The following is a 16,430-nucleotide window of genomic DNA, read 5'->3' as shown; positions in this document are numbered from 1 at the left end:
AAAGAAGAGGTTAGCTGCTGGGTGACAAATCTGGGGCGTATTTCCCAAAGCAAGATTTCTCCATTTAGTCGGATAACTTAAGTCGTGACAAAGCTTCTCTGTCCTTTTTGCACCGACTTGAGTTTGTGTTTACGTTATCTGGCTAAAACGAGTACTCCTGCTTTGGGAAATAGCTGGAAAATGTCCGTCAACTTCACCAAAGTGTTCCTCTGTTTAGGCAGGTAACGTAAGTCAAGCTGTCCAAAACGAGCACTGTCCAAGAACAAAAATATCCTTCCTTTAAATTAGCCTCGAATTCAGGTTGAAATAGTCTAATTAAAACGAGAAAATCTTCTTGACTCGGATCGCCTCAGCTACAGTTTGCAAATGAACTCGAGGCGAAGACGTTGAAAACGGCGGGAAAAGTGCTTCTTACCGCTCTGAACAGTCCAAAAACTGACAGGGCACAAAGAAGAAAAACTTGAGTCGAAGACGCCCTTGTAAAGAAATTGTAGGCGACCAAAAACGTTTATAAAAATCCAGGTTTAAATGTCCTAGGAGAAAGCGTCAGGCGCGGGATCCACACACACACAACAACAACAACAAAAAAAACCGTCACCAACGGTTTTATGCTTAAGCTCGGTATAGTCCGTGTGGGCTCGGAGCGGCTCGAGCGTCCTGGTCGCCTGCTTTGATTTCCAATACAAACGAGGAGCGTGTGCTAACGCGCTAAAACGGAGAGAGAGGGTAAAAGAGGGGAAATAAGGGGGAGTGAAAGTGGCGAGGGACACGCAGCAGGAGAGACGTCCATACGTGCTTTATCTTAGTGGCAGTGACGTGATATTGCAGCTCCAGTGCTGAGGCTCGGAGAGAGAGAGAGAGAGAGAGAGAGAGAGAGAGAGAGAGAGAGAGAGACTCCCATCTCCCTCTCCACACTCGCTGCTCGAGCTCTGCTGCTGCCCTGCTTCACCATCTCTACAGGGAAGACGAAGAGAGCGCACCACGACTCTCACCGAAGACCCAGCGACATACCTTCACTGTCTTATTCACAGAATCCTTATTTTGTCGGTGTTTTCTGGTCTGTGAATTGGTTTTTTGCCCCTTTCTCTCTTGCTGCTCGTTCTCTCTCTCTCTTGGTGCTGAAGAACGGAGAAAGGGAGAAAAAGGAACGGGGAAAGAGGAGATGAACCACACAAGAGCGCAGCGCGGTTTCTCGACCGCTGACTGACTGACTGACGATCTTGTTGCGCCGGGGACTCGCTTCTTATTTGCATCGTGTCTGCGATGGGAAATACTGGCTTATACGGCGCCTTCGCATTTGGGCTTTTCTAAGAAAGGATGTGCTGCTCAAGCATGTGGGAAAAATAGCCATAGAGTCCGGGTGTGTAAGGTAAATCGCTGTTGATATTATTGTTGTTATTTGTTATTAGAATTAATAAGAAGCGGAGTGTTCGGATTCATCAAAGTTGATGCATCTCCGTCAGTGCCGCGAAGGCTGACTTGCACAGGTACTTCATTGTCTTTTTTTTGGGGGGGGGGTTCACGCAAACGCAGCTACGTCAGTTTTTCAGGCGAGTCGCGGGGTAACCGTGTGTTAAGGGAAACTTAAAGAGGGTCGTGTTTTAGGGGTGTTACTTTATTTATTTATTTGTGTATCCGTTTATTTATTTATTTTAGGAGGCTGGCAATGGAGAGGAGGTGGGAATTGTGGGGGGGAAAAATGACCCGAAAATGGAGTTTGGGCGCAGACTGTAGGTCTCCGAATTACGTTTGAGGTTGCTGATATTTTTAAGAGCCCTCGCTCTTTTATTTTTCTTAAAGCTAAGCCCGGCTGGCACGCACAGTTGTGGTTTTGTTCGAGCACACGGCTGAGGAGATAAAGCCGCGCTTGTAATCCGTTCATATTCGAAATGAAAGCGGCGGAACCGCAGCAGCTGCGCGGAGGGTCTCGTCCTAAACCAAGTGGCTCTGTTGAGGGGTTTATTTTCACTCCCTCTCTCTTCTGATTTCGCTTTTGGGGGCTGATATGGCACCTTAAAGTGGTGGCCTGGCGCATTGGAGCCCAGCAGAGAGAGAGAGAGAGAGAGAGATGTGTAAAGAGTGGTGCTGGGTTCGACTCTATGTTGGCAATGGTGAAGCTCAAGGCGCCCTTAACGGTGCTATGTGAACGCCTCTGCACACAGCTGCAATGCCTGCAGGATTAATGCAATCAGGACATCGAAGAGCACCCCCATCTCTCTCTCTCTCTCTCTCTCTCTCTCTCTCCACGCACGCACGCACTCACTTTCATAATCTTTTGCCATACGCTTTTGCAGTTTGTTTGTTTTTTTATAAAAAATCGACAAACCCACAAAATTGTAAATATTCTGGCAGCTGAACTTTCCGTTATTTCCAATATTTGTTTGAAAAAATGGGGCTGCCAAACATTACTCTGCCTCTCAAGCCTTTATTACACTTTATAAGCTGGAAATGACGATAAACAGCTAACAACGCGATGGCATTAGACACCATTTTGCCGCTTTCCTCTCTGTGCCAGAGGATTGAGATTATTTTTCTGCGTTTTTAGACGACCGTTAGAGTGGAACCGAGCCACTTTTTCCTCAGAATTTCAGTCACAGAAAGCAGACCGAGACTGTCCATGCAGAATGTGATGCGGACACTGCAGAACTGCGCCTCAGCCATTTCTCCTCACGTATAGCTTCACAGAATGCCTTTATTTCCCACGTAAACAATTCGTATTCGAATGCTACACGGGTTCGTTACATACAATGTCACCATTTGATTCTTCTGTTTTACTTCAGACGTACCCCGTTTTTACAAGAAGACCGTGTTTTACCCTACTTCTGTTCACACTTTGTATAAGCCTGATGCTAAGCTAACGTAAAAAAAAATACATAATATAATATACAGTCCTCAGGTCAAATACTTTTGTATTTAACGTTATTTTTTGAAGTCGTAACGGACATGCAGGTGTCCAAAGTTGTTCTACTCGATGTGTGAGGAACCACAAGGTGGCAATGTTTATCCGAAATGTGTTTTCCTCTCAGGAAAAAAAGGATTCGTCCATGATATAATGGCAAATTTGAAATGGCTAATCCAAAGTATTACTGAAATTTAGTCGTAACGGTTATAAATGTGTGTGAATCTGAAATATGAGTCTTTCTCACTTATTCTTTCATACCATCACCCCCACCATCTCTCTCTGACTCTCTCACACCCAAAGGTGGCATGTAATAATGTAGAAACCTTAGTATGTCTCTTCTTCTCTTGCAGGCCAAATGACATAGGATGAAGGCTATTCGTAATCTGTTGATTTATATATTTTCCACCTATCTCCTGGTTATGTTTGGATATACCGGTGCCCAAGATTTCTGGTGTTCCACACTGGTCAAGGGAGTTATTTATGGATCTTACTCTGTGAATGAGATGTTTCCCAAGAACTTCACAAATTGCACATGGACGTTGGAGAACCCAGATCCTACCAAATACAGCATCTACCTGAAACTGTACAAACGTGACCTAAGCTGCTCCCAGTTCTCGCTTTTGGTTTACCAGTTCGATCACTTTTCTCATGAGAAGATCAATGAGCTGCTCAAGAACAATGAATCTATCGTGTACCTGTGTGAGACAACAAACATCTATGTGTTTTTGCATTACGACAAAAACTTTGTCCAGCTCCGACGGGTGTTCCCCTACGACGACAACGGATTGGTGACAAAGAAGGCAGAGGAAGAGGAGAAGTCTGTGGTGGAGTTTGTGGTCTTGAACAAGGCAAGCCCAAGTCAGTTTGGATGTCAGGTGCTGTGTACATGGCTGGAGAACTGCTTGAAGGGAGAGAAAGGGACGGTGGAATCATGTGGAGTTGTGTACTCGAAATGTACTTGCCCGCAGCACTTGGGCGACGGGGAATCGGAGAGCGTGTTAATGCTCAACAATGTGGTGTTGCCTTTAAACCCCCATACTGAAGGGTGCCTGACGCCGCAGCTGCGTGCCGCGCATGCGTGCAACCTGAGTGCCGAAGTCAAACGGCCATCCAAGGAGGGTGAGTATGCCAAAGGCGTAACTTCCGCAGCTAGGCACTCTTAACACTGCCAAACAGGGTTTGGGATTTATATGTGTTTGGTGATGCCCCCTGGTACCCCTCCACCCTTCCCAACATTAGAAAGGGGCCATTAAAGCATTAATGCCAAGAATGACTTCACAGCACTCTAAACACACAGCACACTTGTGTTTTGTTGATGTTTTTGAGGCCAAAATTTTTTTGGTAAGGTTTTTTAATGAATACCTAGGTATTTGAAAAGACACAGAGTTTGTCCTTTGTTTTGATGGCATCACTCCAATGGACTCTTTGTTTTTAAGAGTTTAGCTTTAAGACACCGTGAATGAGCTTATAGTCCTGAAGATGTTTGACTGCTAAAGATTTTATTTGGGACATTGACCTTGAATTACTGGTAAAAAAAACAATGGTTTAAATATTGCAAAACATCATAGACATACATATGTTTTTTTATGGCACGTAGTTGGTTCATTTGAGATATGAATATGATGGGGATATGGTCTGCATGGACTCCAATTCGGCTGTAGGTTACATAATGGCTTAACAATCAAGCCCAAACAGTGGGCGTGGATTAAATGTATCCTCAGTATGGGTGGCATTTTAGCTTAACTCATTAAGAATGAAGTTATAACTTACATGTAGCCAGAAGGTCATGTTAACACCTTCACTCACTATGTAATGCAAATCCACAAACATACCTAGACTCCCATTTTGGCTGCCGATTATATGGCAATTCATAGTGAGGCTAACAGTAGAAAACACTTTGAAAACAATTGATCTTTCTTCAATTGAACTTTATCTTTCTATAGAGATCACACAATTACGCAACTATCCCTTTGCAATGCAAGGACACAGACTTTAGTCTGTCAGATCATTTGATAATATGATTTTCTCTTTGGTTGTGGTGGCGTTATGAAGATGGACAACTTACCACTTTAACGTACAACAAGCAAAAGGGCAGAGACGAACAGACGACAATAACTGCCCCTCCTTAGTTACCTACTGTGGCAAATTTCGGTAACTGACTTGGTAACTCCAATTTGCTTTGAAATGGGGAACACCCTGAAAATTCTCTCTCAGTTTGAGGGATTCCAGCATGGAGTGACCAACAGAACACAAATGAGCCTGAATGCATCTATTGTATTTGATAATGAAGAGCAGTTCAAGAGTGCTTCAAAACAGCAATGGCTCAGCATCTAACAGAAGGTGAAAACTCATGGGCAGGGGGGGGGGCTGACTGGGTGGGAACCGGCATTGACACAGTCGTTTCATTCCGTCACAGTGATTCAAAGATAATGAATCACTCATGCAAGGAAGAGAGATAGATTGAGTGGGATAGGGAGAGAAAGAGAGAGAGAGAGAGAGAGAGGAGGAGCGCTCTGTGGTGGAGCAACCCTCCTGTGGCATTCCGTTTCCACAAGCTGAAAATAATAGCCCCCTTGGGAACAAGTGCCAGCCTTGCTGATCAAATGCAACACTGTGCTTTAGACTTATGTGAGTTCAGTTGAGTTAAACAGGCTTTTGCTTTTTTCTTTCCTATCCCTCCTCTCTCAAACAAGGCTTTCCTTGCTCTCCGACCTGAAATGTGTCAGCATCAGTTGTGCCTGTGCTCGGCCCTCTTACTCTAGGCTTGTACATGTGTCATAATGGTTCTAAATACAAATCAAGCCTGCTGCTTTCAAACAGGATTGCAACTGGGATGTAAGGGTAGGCGATGTGATTCTAGTTTCACATTATTGTGATAAATTACATTATGGTATGGGGAAAATACGGAACACCTGTGTGTACTGAGAACATTTTAAACAACAACATTTACCTGGATGTCTGAACTTGACTAAATTAAATGTATGGTAACCGTAGGTTGTCTTAGTCTTTTTAAGTGTAACATAGTGATGTAATACTGTGATGTACATATTGTGAAAAGAGTATTGTGTATTATGCTACGGCTACACGTATGCCGCACTGCCTGCCCACATCCCAGTTATTCATAGCTAGGCTTAATTGTAGCACTAATTACTGTTGTGATTTGTCCTTTACCACTTGAAACATCTGTAAAATGATATTCTGTTATACATATCGTGCATTGTGATGTCATATAGGGGCCACATCATCCACGCTGAACTCTGACATGTGTGATATTAGATGACAGCCTGCAATCCCAAAATCACAGCCATGTCAATATCTAAATGACAAAAAACAGCAAGCATCCCTGCTGCTGTTCTTTATATGGCACAGTAGTCTGGCAGCAGCAATTACATAAAAACTCTCTGGCAGGAAGTTTCAGGGCATTTCTGCAATGTGACCTAAAAAAACGATATATATATAAACCCACAACCAGTCAACATTCATGTTTAGAAAAGCTTACCAGCACCAGCTTATTTTTTTTTCCCCCCCTGTGAAGATTCCACTCAGTGCGCCTATTTATAGTGCGACAGTTACAAATCCTATGTTTTTATTTCCCCTTCCTCAACTGGATATCCGGTGGATGCCTCTCAGGTTCAAAAGAGCCCTGTCCCTCCTGTTGCAATCAGAGTGTAACGGCTGCTCTCTCTTACGGGGGAATCAACAGTGTCACTGTAGAAAACAGCCCTGATAAGAGCAAAATAAAGGGCTTTCTTTGATATCCTCCCCCTCCCATGCCTGCTTTGTGTACAGCAACAGAGTATGGCCTTTGAATGAGGATGCTGAAAGGCTCCTGAAAATGCAATTTTTTTCTGGCTCACTGCTCTTTGCTCTATAATATCCTTCTAGCCGGCAAGAAAGGTTGATTAGACTTTATAATACCATCAGTGTTTGAAATTCAGCCTCACTGGGCATACACAAGTAAAGTGTTTTGAAATGTAAAAAACATATTATACTTGCATAATGGGTCATTATGATGGCGCTGCGCATTAAGACACACTCCAGCATGCATTAGTTGACTGCAGTATTACTACAACGCTTGTTTGTATTTACGACGCCATTGCAGCATTAACTGTAGGGTTTGCCTGTTTTTTGCGCATACACCTATAGTAAAGCTCTGGGAGGTTGATTTGGATTATTGTGATGACTCAGTTTGGTTCAGCCATTTCTGCCGTAGCTATAATTAGACCAACATATATTAGCTTCTAAAGCCTTATTCACGAAAAGCTGGAAGCAAGCCACCAACACACAGGTAGATAGAATGTGAGTTAATGATTGCCTGATTTTATTAAGCAATATGAATGCACAATGCGGCGACTGAAAGCCACACACTGTTCCATTCTATAAGAGATTAGAAAGGAATGAGTATTCGTATTGTTCGGCTGTGAATATTGCTCCAGAGTCCTAGACGTTTAGTCAGTATTCTTTGACTTTGTAAGCTTTCTAATCCCTCGGGCAGGTGTAGGTAGGGCTCAAATCAGAGTTTGGGAAACAGGTTTAGACAGAACATCACACATTTACAGTCTCGTGGACAGATGTACTAAGCCTCTTAGTACATCCGGCGCAAATATGACGCATTTGGCCAGAAAAAGCATGCATGTGCTGGACTGTCGTTTAAGCTAAAGGTTTAACACGCAGAGGTGTTAAAAACCTACATGTTTGGCTTGTGCAGAAAGGGGTTGAGATATCAGGAGTGCATGACTGATTACTTTTTCGGTTTGATTTACTAAAGTTTCAGCTGGCTGGTTTGCTTGATTGTGTGATTAGCATTTTAGAGATTTGTTTGAGTACATTTTTTTAACAGCAGCAGTGGTCCTGGTGGTTATGCCCTTGTATGTGCAACACACTGAATAAAGTGATTCTGATTCAGAATCAGAAGTAAGTACATGTCACACAGGTGCTGAAAAATACTAGACAACAGAAGAACACCATATCAACTTGACTCTTCCAGTCGTTTCCAGTTGACTCCTATGCCATTGACTATTATGTGCTATTGTTATCCCATAGTTCTGTCTTAGTAGTCAGAATATTATGTCCCTGCAGGATATTTTAATGGGAAAGAACTCAAACTCTTTGTCTGTAGTTCGTTTCTGGCTCCATTTTTCTCTATGATTTAAAAACTTAGTAGGTGGACCTCTTTGCAGTTTGCTTTATTAGCTGCAGTCTTAGGAAACCAAACGTCTGGCTCTCAGTCACTCTTCAGAAGTTCTTCACATGAAACTCCATTGTTGAAGCCAATGACTTTTCTTGGCTACATCAAGTCTAGAAAGACTGTTTGCTAAAAGACAAAGTGCCAAAATTACTTGTTGCTGCAGAGCTGTTTGAGCACAACAGTTTACCCAGTCTGTTCTCAGATGAGTTCCAAATGTCTCAGAAATATAGCGATCTTGGGCGATTGCCCATGTTTAGCACACATATAATTACAGTGAATTGTGCATTTGTAGTAATATATTATTCATTTTGATTTTAGTATTAACCCAAAATGCTACATTCGCAGTGGTCAGTTGAGATTGTTTCCCCCGCGTGTATTATTTTAAATAGCTTATGAATAGAATTATCATTACTATGTATAACATCCATTAACCTGTAGTAGATACAACCGTATACAATAGTTTGGACACTTCAGTTATTGATGTACTAATGGACATACACATTTAACATGGTTTAAGATGGTAATCCGTGTCTATTTTACAACATATAACCATATTCACTATGAACCTAACCTGTCATTGATTACATATCTGGAGGCTATGGCATTAACTTGTTTAAGCTCCACCCTAGTGTCATAATGTTACATTTTACTGTCCTTGATCACATGGAATTGTAGCTTGATGTGTGTCATCATGTCTTCTATTACTATAAATTAAAACTAATTTTTGGTAGCACTTCACAGCAATTATAAATATATACTTCCTAGGTTTTTCTAAATAATAAAGAGTCATTTAATGACTCTATTAGAGTTATTACCCCAGCAGACAATCTGCTGAAATAATATGGTATTAATGCTGTAAGATACTCATTAAAATACAAAACATGTTAATATATAGTAATATATAATTACCCGCTAATTAGCAATTTGTTAAATGCTACTGAAGTTGCTTTTATTGTGGAATTCACTCTGATCGTTTCTGAGAGTGTTTATTCAGAGTGTTTATTTTAGATTGCGTATTATTAGGAGAAAAATAATAAAACGTGACTATAGTGATTACATTTCTGTACATCCTGTTTTTCCTTATTTGGGCAGGCAGCGTTTAACGGTGGTTTTTCTTTTTTATTAAAACAACATTAAAATGTCTGAGCCAATGTAGCAACACACAACACCCCACGCTGTAGCTGTTGAAACAAAAAAACTTATATCTCTATATATATTGAAATTTTATAATTTTTTTTTTTTACACAGAAATTACAGTTGGTGTGTGTCATTACACACTACACAATAACAAACAGAAACGTCCGAAATCACATACAGAAATATTCTCTTGCCTTAATTTAAAACGTTGATTATTAAGAGTGGCTGTTTTTTTCTTATTGTAGGTCCAGTAGGTCTTACCACAGAAGGCCACTAGTGGATTCAGATTTTCTTCCAAATCCAGCAGAGAGGCACACCTAAGTCCACTTGTTTAATTAGTTGGTCTCAAACACTTGAATTGTTGTATGAAGTGTGCTTTTTCTTAGTTTGGATGAAGACCAGCTGCTACCCTGGTCTTTTGGAGATTAAGCATAGACCTCTGAGCTTTTCTTTCTTAAAATGTAAAGGTGCCAAAAGAGCCATTATAGAGCATTGTCAGGGGAGAACTGTTTAAGAACCATTTCTACATAAGGAGCAGTGTGGAGAACAGTGCTAAAGCTTAAAGTCCCTTCCCATAAAGTAAATATTCTATATTAATTAAAGTTTTTTTTTCTTCAACATTTGTACACCCATATCTTTAAGAATTTGCAATTAACGTAGCTCTACTTGCAATGCAACTTTCCTCACAATCATTTATTTGTGTGTTATTGTGTGGTTGCCGTGGCCATCTTGAGGGATTTGGCCAGACTACTGTTTCTTTTCTTTATCATCCCCACTTCAGGCGCCATGACACTTGATGTGATAGCTCAAAGTCGGCCGCTCTAAATTGTGTCTTTCAAATTAGTGACTAACAGAGCCCCGGCTGGAGAAGAAGAGCAACATCTTGAGGCATTGTCTCATTACAAGCCTCCCTACTTCCGTCTGCCCTTGGCCAGCAGCCTGCTCTTTTTCTCCTAATGTTTTTTTTTTCCATTTTTTTTTCCCCAACAAGAATTCTGCCCGACTACGCTAGAGGAACCAGCGACCGCTGTGTGATAGCACTAGCACGCTGGCGTGAGTGGTCCTCTTTGCATGAGCTCCAGAGGGCATCGCAGAATGGGACGATGGCTGATACTAATGAAGTAGGCTGCATTCCAGCTGTCAGGTCATTTCTGCTGAGTCACTTAGTCGCCTTGCCTAAGCACAGGGTTGTCTGCTTCACCGCAATTTAAAAAGGCAGGTGCCTTCTTCTCAGAGAACAGCTGCTATTTCTTGCCTTTTTTTGACATGCCCTAGCCTACTTGAAAGAGATGGAGGTCAAAATCAATTCACCGGACCATCATCTCTATTTTTGTGGTAGTTGACAATTTAGAAAAAAAAACACACCTCTATACAATTCCACACACTCACCTAGACCTACAGACAATGTCACACAGCCAATACACCTACATATGTGTTTTCGGACTATGGGAAGGAAAGGGAGCATCCAGAGGAAACCCACACAGACACAGGGAGAACACACCAAACTCCTCACAAATTGTGTGCTAAGGTAGGAATTGAACCCAGGACCCCAGGACACTGAAGCTGTGTGGTTGAGAGTTTTGTCAGAAATATTTATCTAGTCATTTATCCATGACAAGTTTAGATAAGCTACAACATCATGGCCCAGCTGTGGAGCTTACAGTTTATACTGGAAAATTAATGCTATGTTGCTATTTTAAACATGTTTTTATTGTACATAATTTATGCTGTTTGGGGATTTGCCAGATTAAACTCAAGCTGAAGTTGACAGACTACGTTGTATATCATGTTATATTTGCTTTTTCTTGGTTAAATCTCAGACAGCAGAGCCTGACTCCCCTTTACGTTGAATTGGCACGCTGCGTAGGGTCCTGCAAATTAACTAAGGCCCTGTCACCTCCCCTCATGAAGCTGGGGTTAGTGTATCATCAGAACATGAAACAAACTTATCCTTCAGCATATGAAAAGAGGAAAAAAGGCTCCACAAGACTGAGCTGCAGGAACAGCAGTGAACCTGTGAATGTTCTTCTCGAGGTTGAATTGTTAATAAATAAGTCTAGGCACACAGCTGCTCCCCATGACCTTAAAAGCATCGCAGAACCAAAGTATCATGAACCAAACTTTGAAGCAGAAAAGTGAACACATGCTGATGTTTTTATACTCTCTAGTATTCATATAAACTTCCACAAAAACACACAAGTGCACTCTAAAAGTTCCTTACTATTCCATTCCACCCAAAAAAAAAGGCATAGTTACCAAGTGCTTAGTTGAGTTCTTTGAAGATTCAGTTCCACCTTAAAAGGTTTTCGTTACACCTTAAACAGTGAAGCAGTTACAGGTGCCTGGACAAAACTACTGCACCATTTAAGGTGACACAATTAAAGCTGCAAGGTGGATAATAAGCAGTTACATTTTTCTATTCCACCTTAAGTGCTGGTTACAGAATGGCTAACAGAGTTCAGGTAGAAGGGGCCTTTATCAAAATTTGGCTTAGGGTCCCAGAAACATCTGGACCGGCTCTGTCTGACAGGGAGCCTCCTGTGACCTGCAGAAACTGCAGAAGTTGTGAGTCTTTGTGCGACAGCATTTGCTCTTCGACAGGAAGGAGGCTAAAATGGTGGCTACATGATTCAGCGTTTTATAGTTGAGATTAAAAGGATAGTTAAGATTAAAAGGTTCATCTCCGGAGACAAGGCTGCCAATGTCCTGGACTTAAAGAAGGCGCTGTTGCACAGTGTCACCGGCCAACAGAAAGTCCTTAGCACCGCGTCTTCGTTCGCATCATTCGGCCTTTTATTCCCTTTGGATCTCAATCAAGCCCCTGTGTAGTCGTGGTGCATTATGTTCGTCCCTATTGTTCCCTGCATTTCAGAAGCCATTTTAGTTCCCAGTTGGCGGATCGGAGAGGGCACCGGGATCCATCTTTCCTCTCGTCTTTTTCCAGAAATGTCAAATGTTATGGCTCTGCTAGAGGGATCCAACTGTAATCAGTACTAGTGCCCTTTTTCTTGGTAGAGATTGCTTCTAAATGCATGACTCAGACTTAAGGGAGAGGGCCAGTTTAAATGTATGCGCCACAATTATATTTGCAAATGGATTGCAAAACCTCTGTGGAAAATGAATTATCTGTGAAGAGCATATCAATGAAAGTCATGCACTAGATTCCATTTGTTTTTGCGAGGCTTGCAGGTTTTGCCCATCGACCATAGGCAAACAATCTGATATTTCAATGAATATTAAGTATCAGCTGTCCTTCTTTATCCTCAGCCACTTAAACACTCACAGTTTAAGGAGAATACGTCACATTCGACTGAACAGGTCTCAGAAGAGAACGCCTGACAATAGAACCTACTGCCTACTCCCTCCCTATTTCTATGTTCACTGTCCATTTTTTCAGCCCCACTGATCATACAGGAGCTCTTTATAGTTCTGGACTGTAGTCCATTTGTTGTTCTGCCTACATTGCTGTGCCCTTTCTTTTTTTTTCGTTTCCATGTTCAGGACCATGACAGAGCAGGTATGACTTGGGTACTGGATCATTCTCCGCACTGCAGTGGTGCACCACTGACGTGGTGGTGGTGTTAGTGTGTGTTGTTTTGGTATGAGTGTATCAGACACAGCAGTGCTGCTAGAGTTTTAAAATTCTGTCCACATTACATAGAAGACATATTGATATTTCAAGCTACAATGTCTGATATTTAAAAATCTAGTATCAGGTATTATTACATGTAAGAAACTCTTAATGACAAGTCCAAACATATTCTTCTTCTTATTATTATTATTATTATAATTATCATTATTATTAAGCCTCATTACACAGCCATTCAGCTTTGGCATCACAACATGGGCTGTGAAACTGGCAATGAAAATTACTTACATGAAATACCATTAAGCGACATTAACAATTAGGGAACTGTTATCAAAAAAAAAAAACTTATGAAATTCAGATGTTTTCTCACCATTTAATAGCTGTACTCTCTAATTGCACTCTGGAAACAGGTCTAATGTGTTTACGAAGCCCAGTTGTCATTAACCATGTAAAAAAAAAAGTCTCAGTCAAACAGGCTTGGCTTCCTCCCTCTAGAGACCTCCAAACACTGAAAAGCATGGGAATATATTTTGCTTGATTACTGCTTTATTCCTGCTGAATAGTTAGGTATTATTGACTTGTTTTGGATATTTCAGATTATTTAGGTAGGATTTTAAATTTAAAATCCTTTAAATTTGTGAGGTTGCTAACTGCATGAAAGTAAACGTAGACAGAAAGTGCTTCAAACAGTAAAAACTTGAAGAAATGGTCAACTTCTGTCACGTACAAACTGTTCCATGTTAAAGGACATGGAGCTTCTGAACATAAACAGACCAGAGAGAACTGCAGCTCCCCACAAATGTAGACGTTGCCTTTAAAGACAGAAAGGGCAAGAAAAAGATGAACAGAGAAACAAACAAACAATAAATCTTTCTTCAGGATTGGGCTGGTGTTGGGAGAAAAAAATTAAATAAAAAATTTGGATCCTCAGATTACAATTGGAGTTCTGAACTCACAAATATGTTACCCAGGCAAACATGAATGAGATAGATTAGCCAAGCACAGCCTTAAGCAGAAGTCTTGCATGGTAATTGGTGCTAGTGTGACCTAAAGTGTTTACAGAGTCAACGCAGGTCAAAATATGGCTGTTGATTATCAGCATAAATCTGTGGGCTCCACACAAAAGGTACAGTGTGAATTACACATGCCTTTAGGTAAATTAATAAATGTGCAAACAAACAACTAGTGCCTATATCTACATATATTAAAATAGATCGTTTGACCAGGGAATAGACAAATAGCTTTAGGTCCAGACATCCATCCATGATCATGTGCTTAATAAAATTCAATCATGGTTTTGTTTAAAAAAAAAAACAAAAAAACATTGTGGGGAATTTTAAGTTAATTTTCAAAAATGGCGAAAAATATGTAAATTTGTTGTTGTTGTTTTTTAATAAACTCTGTGGCACTGTCAGGTCGCTTTCCAACCACTGTTGTGTTTCAATCTCTCTAACCATCCAGGAGTTCCCAGGACTCTAGTTATGCCTCAGTGTTTTTGTTAAATATTTGCTTATGATGCTTTATGATTGTTCCTCTACATTTTTTCCCCCCCACATTCAAGCCTTGTTTGCGAGGCTGATACCCGTGCCTCTATCGCTGACATTCCCCAGAAATGTCTGCCAGTCTCATCTCAGCCTAGATTTCATGGGAGGTCCCCCGACTGGTTAATGGCCATATGGTTGTTTTACTCCCCTCGTCAAAATGGCCGCTGTCATTAGTCACAGGAAAATTGGTTGGTCTTGATTGGACTCAGCCTGGAAATGGTCGCAGAGTCTGCTTCCAAAAGGAAAGCTCAGCACACCAGCAGAATCAACAGAATTGGAAGTGAACGGAGGCCGATGAGGAGCCGTGGCTGATCCTGTGGGTGTTTTCGCTCATCTGTTGTTATTGGCGGTGTGACCGCAGTCCCACTACGAGCACACGAAGCTCTTTTTTTTTTCCCTCCAATTTTGCGGTTGATTTGAGCCTGCATCTTGAGCGTTCGTTGAGCCTTTAAGTCAACTTGCTGGCCCCTGAATAATTCAGCCTCAGCTGCTGAGCCACATGGTTCTTTTTAAGATTAAGCTTGGCAAAACTTCCTAAAATGTTTTATTTACTGTCCACCTTGACTGTATGAGTGGGGGAAAAAGGCATCCTAAAATTCATAACAGTGAAAAACTGCATATTTTTGGAGACACTGATTCGAAAGCGTGTTTTTTTGAAAGTCAATGTATATATATATATATATATATATATATATATATATATATATATATATATATATATATATATAATTTTATTTTATTGCTATTTCCTTTCCCCACAATTGAACCAGGTCAGTTATCTCATAGGAAGGATATAAATATGTGGATTTCAAATCTAGATCTCTAAAAGACATAAGCTTTAAATACTACTTAGATTACTTAGATTACAGTATGATGTTGAAGCTTGCTATAAATTCTGGGAGCTGATGTTCATTTGTCTAACAGTTTTTGTATAAATAATATAATGTAAAAGGTATCTATTCCAGAATTCCCTGCATTCTCTATAGCAATAGTAATATTACACTCTATAGCTATAGTAATTTTATTACACTGTATAATTCCAACAGTAAAAATGTACTGCAATGCACAAATATAGAGCTGCACAGCTTATTACTGAGTGTGTGCCTCTGGTTAAAGCTATATCACTGTATAGTTGTAGTCCTTGTCCCTGTGAAACCACAGCGTGAAATTATTTCACTGTTATATACTCTTAGAATGGCACAGTAAATTACAGTGAAAGTAATGCTCCTACTAGCCAGTAAATTACTGTAATTGATGGCTGTTTTGCCTGGGGGAAAAAATGAAGGACGGTCCCTTACTTTTGCCCAGTACTGTGGCCATATCTGAGAGCTCCGTGAGTGGTTTCCGTTTACCATTACAGTGGTGTCCAGGGCGGTACAATTAGAAGTGCCGTCCTATGAAACCAAAATGGCCACTTAACATATTGCTTGAGCGGGTGTGAGATAGCCCTGTTCCATTAAGCCTTTCTTAGACTGAGGTCATTTTGACCTATTACTTCTTGGTGTCCTGGTCGAACGCGATAGAGACGGTAGAGAGTCAGGCTCAGACTGGCACAAGTTCCTGGGCGCATAAATAAAATGACACGGATGATCTATGACACGCTATCTGAGTGTTTAATCATCATGCCGGATATCAAATATTGAATGTTTTCTCACAGTGTGTCGTGACATTTTGTAATAAACCATGACTGGCTGCGTAAGTACTGGGCACAGTAAAAACCAGCCAGCGATTTCACAAGGTGTTTTTCATCTTCTCTAAAACGCTGCATATGCCTGCCTGTCAGCCATAGGCTTATTGCATGTCGGAGGTGCGGGATAAGGCCGAATGAAAGGGAACAGGTCGGGGTTTGAAATGTCAGACAGTTAAATACTGTACCTGGGTAATCCACATGTGCCATTTTATCTCGGATTCCTCGCTGCAGTCGCCTTCTTTGACAAGTATTGCAACTGAGGCAAAATTGCTCGTGTTGGGGTGCAGAAATTAGGATGTCACTCACATTTTATGAGCACCAGATCCCAGGATGTTTCATATCTTTCTTTACTGCGTATCTGTAAAAGATTATTTTGTTTC

At 41.0% G+C, this 16,430-nt stretch overlaps 1 protein-coding gene across 4 annotated transcripts in view; it reads left to right on the top strand.

Moving 5' to 3' along the window:
- Positions 1 to 909: 909 nt before the first annotated feature.
- adgrb3 (adhesion G protein-coupled receptor B3) overlaps positions 910 to 16,430 on the top strand; it is a 224,876-nt gene continuing 209,355 nt past the window's right edge. For all 4 annotated transcript variants that reach the window (XM_066662037.1, XM_066662039.1, XM_066662038.1 and 1 more), the window contains exons 1-2: positions 910 to 1,369; positions 3,253 to 4,021. In XM_066662037.1, the coding sequence (XP_066518134.1) occupies positions 3,268 to 4,021 (754 nt within the window). In that variant the 5' untranslated portion in view covers positions 910 to 1,369; positions 3,253 to 3,267. The remainder of the gene's footprint in view (positions 1,370 to 3,252; positions 4,022 to 16,430) is intronic.

Source organism: Hoplias malabaricus, chromosome 2 (assembly GCF_029633855.1).
Source record: "Hoplias malabaricus isolate fHopMal1 chromosome 2, fHopMal1.hap1, whole genome shotgun sequence".
Taxonomy (NCBI): Eukaryota; Metazoa; Chordata; class Actinopteri; order Characiformes; family Erythrinidae; genus Hoplias; species Hoplias malabaricus.
The sequence above is the reverse complement of the archived record's forward strand: the minus strand, read 5'-3'. Positions and strand labels throughout refer to the sequence as shown.